The sequence below is a fragment of the Eublepharis macularius genome, chromosome 13 (genome assembly GCF_028583425.1).
Source record: "Eublepharis macularius isolate TG4126 chromosome 13, MPM_Emac_v1.0, whole genome shotgun sequence".
In the NCBI taxonomy this organism is placed as follows: Eukaryota; Metazoa; Chordata; class Lepidosauria; order Squamata; family Eublepharidae; genus Eublepharis; species Eublepharis macularius.
In genome coordinates this window covers 41,095,852-41,108,697 of record NC_072802.1, presented here as the reverse complement: position 1 = coordinate 41,108,697, position 12,846 = coordinate 41,095,852, and the positions used below count along the sequence as shown (strand labels likewise).

At 44.8% G+C, this 12,846-nt stretch overlaps 1 protein-coding gene across 1 annotated transcript in view; it reads left to right on the top strand.

Moving 5' to 3' along the window:
- The window catches only part of ADGRG4 (adhesion G protein-coupled receptor G4), a 36,431-nt gene extending 25,911 nt beyond the window's left edge, over window positions 1-10,520 (top strand). The window contains exons 17-23 of the mRNA XM_054995833.1: window positions 107-228; window positions 2,759-3,027; window positions 4,771-4,855; window positions 6,645-6,928; window positions 7,891-7,989; window positions 8,670-8,825; window positions 10,236-10,520. Of these exons, the coding sequence (XP_054851808.1) occupies window positions 107-228; window positions 2,759-3,027; window positions 4,771-4,855; window positions 6,645-6,928; window positions 7,891-7,989; window positions 8,670-8,825; window positions 10,236-10,366 (1,146 nt within the window). The 3' untranslated portion in view covers window positions 10,367-10,520. The remainder of the gene's footprint in view (window positions 1-106; window positions 229-2,758; window positions 3,028-4,770; window positions 4,856-6,644; window positions 6,929-7,890; window positions 7,990-8,669; window positions 8,826-10,235) is intronic.
- Window positions 10,521-12,846: the final 2,326 nt, after the last annotated feature.

Sequence of the window (12,846 nt, the reverse complement as noted above, 5' to 3'; positions counted from 1 at the left end):
GGGCAGAGGAGAGAGGTCTCGTTCTTCATGGTAAAAATAACTGAAATTTTTTGATCATGAGCAGTTGTATCTGTTTTCTCAGTAAGCTCTAACATTTATTTTCTAGGACTTATCCCGGAGTCCAGTCAATGCTGCCGATGACTGGATTTTGACACTAGTCTCCTATGTGGGTTGTGGCATTTCCTCCATTTTCCTGGGATTGGCTGTAGTGGTGTATCTTTCCATTGAGTGAGTAGACTCATCTTTAATATGTTCATTTCTAGATGCCACCATCATTTATTTAGATTTTGTGATAAATAAATCATTATATAGGCCCCAGAAACCTAATTAAAGGATTCCATGTTTGGGTTGTTAGCAGAGTCTATTGTTTGACATAGGAAGCGTGATTATATGTGGTTGTGAGCTCATTCTGCTGGCTGGTGTGTGTGCAGGAATGAAAATAATAACAAGCATACACTTGGTTTATGAGAAATGAGAGTTCTTTTATTGAAGGAACTCCATACTCTGACAGGAAAGGAGGAGAGAGAGATCCTAACTATCTATCTAGTCTAAAGGTGGACATGGATGGCAGGGCAAGGCCTGCATCCATGCTGCTAAGATGGAGGGAGGAGAAGGAGAGAGGTGTTGCCTGGAACAAAGCCAGGAAGAGAAGGAGAGAGAGGGAGGAAGTCAGGAGGAGGAAATCCTGAGAATAACAATCTGCATATTAAAGGACAGTCAGAGCAGTAAACAGAGTGTCCTGAGACCTCTCTATCTTTCTAACTCTTTGGTTTGTCCTCCTCTGAAACCTGAGGAGAGAGACAGCACTGGATTCTCCTCTTCCAACATTTTCGATAGATGGTTTTCCCAATAAAGTTTACACATCATGTGCAGGAGCTGCAACTCATTTGCAGAAACTGGGGGCTGTTACCCCTATAACATCAATCCAAGCTTTAGAATGTGTTGTGGGGTGCACGTGCTCCATCCTCCCCTCCATTCCATCCCCTTTCACATTTCCAGTTCCAGCCCCAACTTGCAAATAATAGTTTGCCATTACCACCAAATGAGCAAATTCAAGCGTTTACTTTCTCTCTAAATGAGAACTGAAAACCATTTCTGCCTATTGTTTGCAATTCTGGTTTGGAGTTCAGGCACTAGTTTGTAGATTTGGATGGAATGGCAAAAGAGAAGTGCAAGGGTGAATTGGAATGCACGACTGGAGGACGAAAGGAGAAGAGTGGCCTTATGAAATCAAGACTCAGCTTTGTATCACCAGACGATGACATGTAGACCAGTTCATAAAACCTTGTACTAACTTCTGAGCAATGAAACCTGAGAAAAGTGCTTTGATCAGGGACATGATTCTGGATAAGATACAGACTGTACCAGCTACTTGCAGATTCTAATAGGCCAAACTTACACAGTCCAAGGGTTGTGTCTGGGTCTGCCACAGCCTCAAGGAATTTCAATCGGATGTTCTGTGTTGGGAACCCAGTTCCCAAGCATATTCTGCTCCAGGAGCTCATTTCTCTATTCATTTGCCCCTGCTATTTGCCTCTTAGAGACTCTGAATGTATTGTTGGATTGTACAGAGGTTTGACCAACAGGGCAAAGGGCACCCCTATGAGGGTAACTTCAGAAAACGTCAGAAAAATGGCAGGGGGGACGCTTAAGCTCCCTGTTCCATGTGCCTGGAAACTGAGTTTCCAGCAGGGCATTTGCAGCATGTGTCTGATTGTTGTGGGCCTGGACATGACCTGAAGACTGTATAGCATGTTGTCTGGCCCTTTAGTGCCTGCAGGCAGCTCATACAACTTAGATCCTATCAGGCCTTAAGTAAGAGATGGCCAATTTCTGTATTTTTAGCGTTACTCATGGTCAAGTGTGCATCATCCAGTATAGGTGTCAGACTATGGCATTCCAGACATGAGAGTCTGTCTTACTCCCTTCTGCAAGAAGACAAGGTCTTTTGATTTCAAAAGGTTTTGTTTTGAAAGACAGCATTCAGGCCCAGACGTCCATATTCCAGGATTAGAGATCCTGGCTGAACAAAGCATTGTTAGGAATGAGGCACAGAACTCAAGTTGTTACATTTCACACTCTCAGGGCCCAGCCTCCCCCCAGAGTTCACATAGCAGGAGAGTTCTCTGTGGGAACACTAGCCAAGGTCGAATTGGCTCGAAGAAAAGATAAGACAGTATCCTCTCCCATGGAATCGGCTCCTCGCAGGTGGTGGGGCCTAGAGGGAAAAGAAGACTAAACAACTACAGAATTAAACATGGCATTACTCAGGTTGCTTCCTTTCAGGCACTATACAAACAGACCCTGACAATAGGCAGGGCTTCATAGGTATGGAGTTTCATGCACATGAAATCATTGATGGGAGTGAGAGGGGAGCTGAGGAATACATGTGCTTTCTGGAACAAGCTGATGCCCAGTGGACCTTTGCCTTTTCAGAGTGAGGAAAAGGTTGACTGGCAATAGAAGAAGCCGCTCTGCTTCTTTCCCTGAAAAGTGAAACTATTGCCAATTAAAACATTCTCATACAAAGACAATCGAATTTGGTAAAGCCGCTGAGGAGCAGACAAAGTCACTTTAAGGGCTACCTGTCGGTCATCCCTGCCTTAATTTGCTGGAGCTTCCTGCCACCCAGTTCTATACCATTTGTACACCCAATGCCAATGAAACACTTCCAGTGATGACATAAACAACAAGGCTGCATTGCAGTGAGTGTATAGGAGGTGCCAGAGCTACGATTGCTTTTCCTTTTTCTTCACAGCAATCTGCGTGGGGACTACCCCTCCAAAATCCTCATCAACCTCTGCTTGGCGCTGCTTATGCTCAACCTTGTCTTTCTGGTGAATTCGTGGCTGGCCTCGTTCCACAACCATGGCCTCTGTATTGCAGTTGGTGCCTTTCTCCATTACTTCCTACTAGCAGCCTTCACCTGGATGGGCCTGGAAGCCATCCACATGTACTACGCACTAGTCAAGGTCTTCAATACTTACATTCCCAACTACATACTTAAATTGTCCATTGCTGGCTGGGGTAAGTAAATGGCAATGGAGTCTCTTAATTTAATCTTGTGTTACAGGCACCAGGGAGAATCCTTAGTCCTGCATTTGAAACATTTTTAGGCGAAGGCTAAGAAGTATACACATGTCACAGATAACATTGTCCAATATGCATGGAGTATGAAACATATACATATGACTTGGGACTGGGATCCTAAAATATCAGATCCACAGGCCCCTTCCAGATGTAAAGCATAACCATGGTCTGGGAACGTTGTAACCATTTGTTGATAATTCTTAATGGTCATTGATAATAAAACGAAATAACCGTGGTTTATTTCAACTATGGTTACTGACTGGCCCACGTGCAGATGATCATGCTAACCACATTTCAATTAAGCCATGGTTCCATGCGATGTCTGACTCAAGCCCGCTCGCATTTACAGAGTGGTTTTGGACGTTCTAAAGCAAGAGTTTGCATACTCTATTGTGGGGGTCCCCAAAAGCATTGTGAGGGTGCATCAGTGAGAAGATAATTTTCTCGATAGAAAATTTGCTCACCCTTGTTGATCTTCCTCAGTCTCAGGTTGTTCTGCGGTTCACAGGAGGTAACAGAGAAGCTCCAGAGACCTGACCAGGACCTTTCAGGGGCAGAGTGTGCGCTGCAAAACATTTATGTGTACTGTATTTTATTTATGATTTTTAGTCTTTCTTTTTGGCCCCAAAGACCTAACGCAACAACAACAAATGAGAAGTACAACAAGACAAAGTGCAGTTCCCTAAAAGGGATGCCATGTGGTTGATTAACTTACTAGATGATGTCAATTCCTGGGAGTTGTGGAGGGGTGAAAATGTATAGGAGATATGCTCACTCTAGTGTTCTGGATCCAGCTTATTTGGGATTTTAAAAGCACAGAACAGAATCTTCTGCAGTGCCCAGCAATTCCGTGGAAGATGCTTGAGGGATACTCAGCAGCTGATGTGAAACATGTTTGCTGGAGGCAGCACAAGCAATTTCTAAAAGTGCAGGGTAGGACCACAACATGTATTTACTTAATTTGCTTATTTCAGTGCCCACCTTTCTCCTGAGTGTCAGGTGGATAACAACGATATAAAAACCATTTGATAAAACAACAGATATTAAAAAGACAGATCTAAAAATACATTAACCCCCAAACTAAAATCCTCAAGGGAGTTTCCGATGTAACGTTCAAACTTGAATGGAGGGGTGAGCAATGTGGAAACCTGTTTCTGCCTCCAGAGCTGCCACATTCCCCCTCTTCATTCTACTCATAACTCACGAAGCAGCTCTGCAGTCCAGAATGTGCCCGGGACTAAGGACATGTGCAGGGAACCAGCAAAGGCAGCAGTTCCATGTTGATGTCAATGGGCCCTCTCAAGTGAATGTTGCCTACTGGATCCAACCCTTGCTCTGTTATCCGTTGTCCTCCCTTCCCCGTTAATGATAGGCTTTGATTATATCTGAGCGTCTATTTTTTTTTTTTGAGATTATGACTTTTTAGCAAAGGGAGTTGGTGAAGTTAAGAGGCTGAGATAAAGGGTTGTGATCTAGGAAGTCTTCTGTTCAAATCTGGCCCTTGCCACAAACTCACTAGGCAGCCTTAGGCCAGTTGTTCTCTGGCCTTGCAAGATGGGGATGTTCATACCAATCTATTTTGGTAGCTGTTGTCAAGATTACAGGAAGACAATGAATGCAGCACTTTAACACTCAAGTGCTTTTGGAATGCTAATGCAGTTTTCTCTCCCATGCCATTAGGAATACCAGCAGTTATTGTTGCACTTGTCCTAATTATAGGAACAGACTTTTATGGGACCACAAAAGACAGCCCACTCACACTTTTGTAAGTCTCTTGTTTTAAAAACCTTGATTTATTCCAGGGCCCTTTAAGGAACAGAGAAACTGGCCAGCAGAAAGGAAAGGGTTCTTATTGCCCCAGTACCCCATTTAATTTTGAAATCAGGATTCCTTTCTGGTTTGCTCTTTGTACCTGATGAATACCTGGGTCAGCTGCCTGCACTTGAGTTTCTCAACAGCCTATGTTTGCTGTCGGCAATGCACAGTTGTTCTAGATCTGCAGTGCCACCTTTTTATGAGTCATAGCTATTAAGATCATCGAGAAATATTTGTTTGTAGCTAGCAGGACTGACCTCCTAAATAACAGACTCTTCATTCCATGATTTCCATGGTGGCACTCATGTCACCTACTCTGCTTAGACAAATTTAGACAAAGGGATTAGACAAATTCAAGGAGGAGAAGTCCATCAGCGGAGAAATGTTTGGAACCAGTGTACTTCTGAAAACCAGCTGCTTGGGCCAACAGGGGGGGGGGGCTTTGATATTTATGGGGTTTTGTTTATTTTATTGTCCATGATATTTGCACATGTGTGGTTTACTGGTATCCATATTATTGTATAATTTGTTTGTTTAGTAGTTTTATTGTGAGAGACATCATTGAAGTGACTTTCAGATATGTTCCTTGAATTATCTTTTTTCAGTTCAATCCTATGCAGATTTACTCCAGTCTAAGAGTCTCTCTACATGAGACATCTGACACATGAAGAACACGCATTGTTAGCCGGGAAGGATAGTTTAAAAAGACAGAGCCAGTGACAGGGCAAAGGCTTTGCTATACACTGGAGCTGTTTGAAGGGGCTGTGAAATACCAGAAGGGAAACTTCATCCCATTATAACCTCTCGAGGTCCAAGCCTGGCTCTGGAAGGCAGCTCCAGCCCATTTCCATTCCTTGCTGCCCTCTGGCTGCTATCCCACACAGCTTTAGACTGGAAAGGTGAAATTGATAGAGCCTTTGGGGAGGTGAAGATGAAATTAACAAACCTTCTGAGGAGCAATCTCTTCCAGCTTGGTCTTTTAAAACTACGCTTCCTGGTTAACATTGTGTCTCCCTACAAGTGATGAACACACGCCCAGGTGTCTCATGTAGAGAGACTCTCAGCCACTGAGATCAATTGACTAGACTGGGGTAACTCTTCACAGGATTGAGCTCTTTGTGTGTGAGTTTTTTCTCAACCTTTTGATTTCCTGGCTGGACTAGACGGGCTACTAGTTTGATCCAGCTTGACTCTTCAGATGTTCTTCATTTTAGGTACCTTTTGAATCATTCAGATATTTAACTAATGTTAGTGACTACACTTGCCATGAGTATTTAAAAGTCTTCTAAATGAATTGTTTTTGTGCCTTTTTAAATTCTGGCTTATTTTTTTGATCGAATAAACATCTGGTTTTAGCTTGGTTTTTATAAGTTGCTTTTGGAGAACACAGCAAATAAATACCTCTGAATAAATAAAATAAGCATACATGAAATCCAGATGTTTTGTGCCTTTCATGTCACAAGAATACACACGTTCTGATTGCTGCATTTCATTCAGGCATGTATTTTTCATTATGCCTTGTCTGATTCTGGACACACACAAGACTTTTCCCCTTCTGGGTGAAAGAACAACCTCATGGGAATAAGACCCAGAGCAGGTCTTCCCAGAAATTAAGGAAACACATAAAGGAAAGCGCATTCCTTGAGATGCACTCGGCTCAACGGCTCTCTTGCAACGTGCTATTGGCTTCCTTTAGGACTCATTCATGCTCAGTCTTTTATGTCTCTCATCTTCTACAGTTGCTGGATTCAGAACAACACAGTCTTCTACATTTCCGTGGTGGCTTATTTCTGCCTGATATTCCTGACAAATCTTTCCATGTTCATCACTGTACTTCGGCAGATCCATGCCATGAAGAATCAAGGGCGGGCTGACAGTTGGAGCCGCAGCTTTCTCCATGACATGAAGCGTGTAGCCAGTTTGACTTTCTTACTCGGCTTGACATGGGGTTTCGCTTTTTTTGCATGGGGACCAGTTAAGATTATTTTCTTGTACCTGTTTGCCATATGCAACACTCTGCAAGGTACGTGTTGAGTGAATATTCATGCAGCTAATGCCATCAACATATGTGTGCTTGCTTGCTTTGATTTGCTTCTGCTAGTCCTGAAGAAGGTTGCCCCCTGAAATCATCCAGCCTCCTGGCTTCTGAAATTTCCCCAGACAATACCCACATACTTCAAGTTTATCTGTTGCATCCCTATGGTCTAGAAATTTGCTAGGAAGAAAGCGCGAAGGAAAATAAGAAAGATAAAGAAAGGAGGAAAGGGGAGCAAGATAAGAAGAGAAAGCAAGCAAGCTGTATCAGGATGCTGAATTATGCACTTTCCCCTTGCTTGTGTGTCAAGAAAAAAGAGGTTCAAATGATTCCTGTTAGGCCCTCTGGGATTTTCTGACGGATGGCAAGCAATGGTGCTTCTGCAATGCCACTTTCAGCTCCCCTAAAAGCTATTGTTTATCTCCAGCTGGAGATGCTAAATGAGGATGATGAAGGTGAAGGCAGGTCCTTATTCTGATCCTGAGTGCTCATGCAAGGGGCAGTAACTCAGAGGCTGAGCACATGCTTTGCATGCAGAAGGTCCATGAAAGGAGTTTAAGTAGTGGGGCTGAGAAAAACCTCCACCTGAGATTCGAGGGAGATGCTCTCAGATGGAGTCACTAAAACTGGACAGATGGATCACATGAACACACACAGATGCCTTCGACTAAGTCAGAAGACCACAGTGGGCCTATCAAGGTCAGTGCTGTCTGCTCTCCTGGGTCTCAGTTTGAGGTCCCCACCTATTCCCTACCCCAGTCCTTGGGGATTGAATCTGGGACCTTTTGCATGCAAAGCTGGTGCTCTGCCACTGAACCACAGCACATCGGGGGCAGCTTTATAGGTTCATGTGCCATGTAAAACATATCTGAAATTGTGGAGATGATGGTGGAATTTTGGCTGGAGGGTAAAGAGAATGAGAAGCAACCTATTGTGTTCTCCTCCTTTAGGGTTCTTCCTTTTCCTGTTCCACTGTCTCTTGAAGGAGAATGTGAGAAAGCAGTGCCAAGTGCACTTCTGCTGCGGGAGGTTCAGTCTCCGCTATTCTGGTAAGGCACAGACACTTTTGTGCATTCTCTCTTCCCTTCAATGAATTTGTACAGAGATAAGCCACTGCTATGGCACCGAGCCCCTGCAGCAAGATTGCTCTGAGTTATGGTTCAGTGGTTGTGTCACTCTATAGCAACAAGATGGGGGCTATACAGTGGAACAGGGTTACTCCTGGAAATGCACAACTCCACTAGTCCTGCGCCAGCATTGCCCATTTCAATTTTGTTTCTTCCTTCTGCAAGGGAGACAGCTGAGGAGCGAGAGCCAGTTTGGTGTAGTGATTAAGAGCGGCAGGACTCTAATCTGGAGAACTAGGTTTGATTCCTCACTCCTCCACTTGAAGCCAGCTGGGTGACCTTGGGACAGTCACAGCTTCTAGGAGCTCTCTCAGCCCCACCCACTTCACAGGGTGACTGTTGTGAGGATAATAATAACACACCTTGTAACCCACTTTGAATGGGCATTAAGTTGTCCTGAAGGGCGGCATATAAATCAAATGTTAAGTCCTTCCCCCCATCCAGGCTCCACCTCCTTAGTCCCACCCAGCATTCCCACTCCCTGATCCCCCACCTCCTCCCTCAATTCAAGTGGGGAGGTGTGGGGTCAGTGAGCAACCACCACTTACCCCCCCCCCCCCAGGAAGCCTCTTCATTGGCCTCATGATCCCATCTGATTTCAGACTGGAGTGGTTCTGGCACAACGTTGGGATATCGGCACCCAAGTAGCCCTGCTCGGAATCCATCATCCCAGTCTTCACATTCTGATGGGACCAACTCAACATCAAATGGTTCAGGATCTTTAGTAGGGGCTACTCCGAATGTACATGTTGAAACTGGTGAGTGCTGGGGGAGGAGTGTAAGATCTGAGATGTTTTAAAATGGAACGAGTCCTCACCAGCATACATAAAAAGAGCCTTGCTGGATCAGATCATGGGGCCACCATGTCCATCATCCTGTTGGGCGCACTGGCCAAACAGACACCTTGGAAGCCCCGCGAGGCCAAAGGTTCTGTGGAATGTTCCTCCAGCAACTGATACTGAGAGTCTGAACAAGGAAGTATAGCAATCATGGCTGAAGGTTAATCACCACAGCTAATTCATGGAAGGGTTTACTTCCTATACATTTGTCTAAGCTTCTTTTACAGCTATAAAAGTAGTGACCATCACTACATCTGGTAGTTCCACAAGTTTGCCTTTTTTCCATCTGCGGCAGGTCAGACAGCTCACCCCCTACCTCTAGACCCATGGCCTAATGACAGGTTAGACTACTGTAACTACTGTAACTTGCTTTATGCAGGGCTTCCCTTGGGTCTGGTCTGGAAATTACAGTGGGCCCAGAATGCTGCCACACGCATCATTATGAATACTCTATATAAGGAGCATATAACTCCTGTTTTATGGCAGCTGCACTGGCTCCCCTTGAAGTTCTGGATTAGATTCAAGGTTTTGGTCTTAACCTATAAAGCCCTCAGTGGACTGGGACCAACATATCTGCGGGACCGCCTCTCACCACATGTCCCTCAGAGGGTGCTCCAGTCAGCTGATTAAAAACTTGCTGGTGGCCCAAGGGAGGCTTGCCTGGCCTCGACCAGAGCCAAGGTTTTCTCAGTCCTGACACCAGCCTGGTGGAACTCTCTGCTGAAACTCAGGCCCCAAAAGATGTTCTATCTTTTTGCTGGGCATGTAAGACATCTTCCACCAGGCATGTGATTGAGGCTGAGCTATGGGTGAGTTTCCTGCCAGTCTCCTTTGGGGGGTGGGTGGGATAATGAAACCCCCACCCTGGTTTTCCATTGGTGGGACCACTGCTGTTCTTCAACTCCCACCCTATGGAAATGTTTTACTGGGGCTGGGAAAAAATGGACGGCCATCTAGAATTTTTTTTATGACTGCATGGTTATCTACTATGGTTTTAATGTTAAAATTTTAATGTAAATGTAATCTTGATGTTATCTGCTCTGAGCCCATCCAGTAGGAGAGTGGGCTACAAATGTAATCAATCAAGTCTAAGAACCAACCCTTAGGCTTAGGAAAGCCACGCAGAGATTTCTTCCTGGGTTGTACCTCTGCAGATGTGTGTATCTGCAGATACAGGGGACTGGATTTTTGTTTAAAAAACAAACACAATAAAACATCTTAGAAAAAAAATCATCTCCCTTCATACAGAAAAGTAATACACCAGGGAGAGAGAGCGGTAAAGTGGAACCTCTGTGACTGAAAATGGCCGTGTGTGTATTTATTTTCTAGACCGAGTTCCTTGCAGGATCGAGGGCGTTTCCTTATCTTGGCAGCCTTCCAGGCTTTCTCGTGTGAGAAAAATATCGCCAATGGATGCTGAGCAGCTGCATTACACTCAGAAAACCAGGCTTTGGCCTTGAAGCCCAGTTTGGATCTTCGTGGCTTCATGGCTGTTCAATTCTTGTGGCTTCATGTGCTTCCTTTCAAGAACCTGAGCTGTGAAGCTCAAAACAGTCAGTCAGAACTGAAGCTACGCAATTAATCAAGTTGTAGCTTCAGTAACATCAGGGCTTCTTTTCCGGGGAATTCGGGGGAACGGAGTTCCGGAACCTCTTGAAAATGGTCACATGGCTGGTGGCCCCGCCCCCTGATCTCCAGACAGAGGGGAGTTTAGATTGCCCTCCGTGCCGCCGAGCGGAGCAGAGGGCAATCTAAACTCCCCTCTGTCTGGAGATCAGGGGGCGGGGCCACTGGCCATGTGACCATTTTCTCCGAGGGCAACCCACTGAGTTCCACCATCTCTTTTCCCAGAAAAAAAGCCCTGAGTAACATATTTAGAAAAGTATAGCAGGGAGCAGGCAGGCATCTTGGCCCAGCTTCAGAGACATAAACCGAAGGGGAGTTCTGATAGATCAGGCCACTGGTCCATTGAGTTTGGTGTACCATGGCCAACCCAATGCTTCTAAAGCGTTTGTGTCAGTGCACCCCAGTATCTCATTTCAGCATCTTCTTAGCTGCATGATCCGACCTTATTACCAAATTGTGATGGTAGATAATTGCTTTTTAGCACACGTCTTTTTAAAACAATGACAAAACTGTGCAAGGATTGTGACGGAGTGATGTTTCAGAGTCCCCACATGCAAATACAAAAGACTCTTTTATTCAAGTGAGTGACTCCCACGCAGCAATTAACTGGAGTGGTGATGAAGGGCGGTTGAATATTTCAGAGAACATCTTCTTCTGAAACTAGGCAGATTTTACCTCCAAAATGGTCTAGGCAATGGCAGTAATGAGACCAACTGCTTGGGCAGGGCAGGAAACTAACAAGTTGTATGCACTTATTCAGACAAAGAAAACAATATTGTCGCAAGTATATATGCAGAGTATATGCAAGGAATGAGATGGAGAGAAGAAATAGTCTGGAGTCATGTGTTATACCTTTTGCTTTTTATTTTCATGTAATTGATCTTTATTTTGTTTGCATTATTCTATGCACTATCATTTTTTTGTTGTTTTCTATTTATAACAATGTTAAATTGTGCACAGTATACTATCCTTATTGTTACTGTAATACTGTCCATTCTCTATTTCTCCTTTTAAATAAAATCATTTTTTAAAAAAAAGCCAAGTATATATACAGATTAAAAGGCTTCTAAGCAAGATCTACATGTTTTACTATCACACAGGAGTCAAGTACACTGCCGGTGCCAGGGTTTCCGGCGCCTGCGGCAACCCTCCTGTGCGCACGCACAGCATGCGCGTGCCACGGACTGTGCGATGACATCATCGCGTGATGATGTCATCGCGCAGCGCAAGCCGGGGGCATTCGCCGGCAGATGGCTGGGGTGGCGGGCGGAGGCTGCTCTGCACTCTGCATGCCACCCCAGCAGCGGCTCGTGGCTGCTGCGCCTGGCTGGGGGCGTGTGGCGGTGGTGGCAGCACGGGGCTGGCTGGCTGCAGCAGCTGCGAGCCAGCCATGCCAGCTCCGCGGTGTGTGCCTCCACCCCCGACACCCCCTCTGGCGCCTCTCCAGTGCCCTCGTGCCTGAGGCCACCGCCTACCTGGCCTCTATGGGCGCGCTGGCCCTGGTCAAGTAGCACCATAAAGAAGCACCAAAATTTATTTCAATGTAAGCTCATTTCTTCAAATGCACAAAGTGTTCAAGCACTGGGTCTGATTGGGGGATGTCACAAAGAGAGGCCAGAATAAAACAAGATCTGATTGAAGGAGAAACATACAAAGTTGGGATGAAACGCAGCAAAATAGAGTATACATCAGGTCTACTTAAATGTATGTACCTATAGGGAGTTAGGAATCCAAGATCCCTGTTAAGTCCTGGGTGAGGGTGGGTACATCATCTTGAATTTGTTAGTGAACTCGAATTCAGCACTTCTTTTGAAAGAGAACAGTAACCTATGTAAATTCTTTGGAAGGAATAACTGTAATTAGTTTGATTATAAAAATCTCTATGCCCTACTTTTCAGTACAGAAATGCCCCTATATATCCTAGGAGTGTGGTAAATGGAAGAAGATCAGACACAGCTGTATCATTAACGGTCCCCTCTCATCCACTCTGCCCCCAATATAGGAGGCTGAAATTGGTTCCCAATAATCGTATTGTTTTATATTGCTGGCTTTTGCTGTAATAAATTGGATTTGGATTTGGATTTGGAATTGGTTCCCAGTTATTTGCAGTTCCTATCTCCGTATTCTCCAATCGAACCAGAAATATAGGTGATATTTAACCAGCTCTGCAGCCCAAAATAAGCTTTGGACTCCCCACCAAAATATATACCCCCAGCTTCATCTCCAATATTCATCCTCTTCTCTTGCATGGTCCATCAAATGCAGATTATATAATTTAAAAGGAATCTTGGCCTGTATGAGAAATAAAATATGT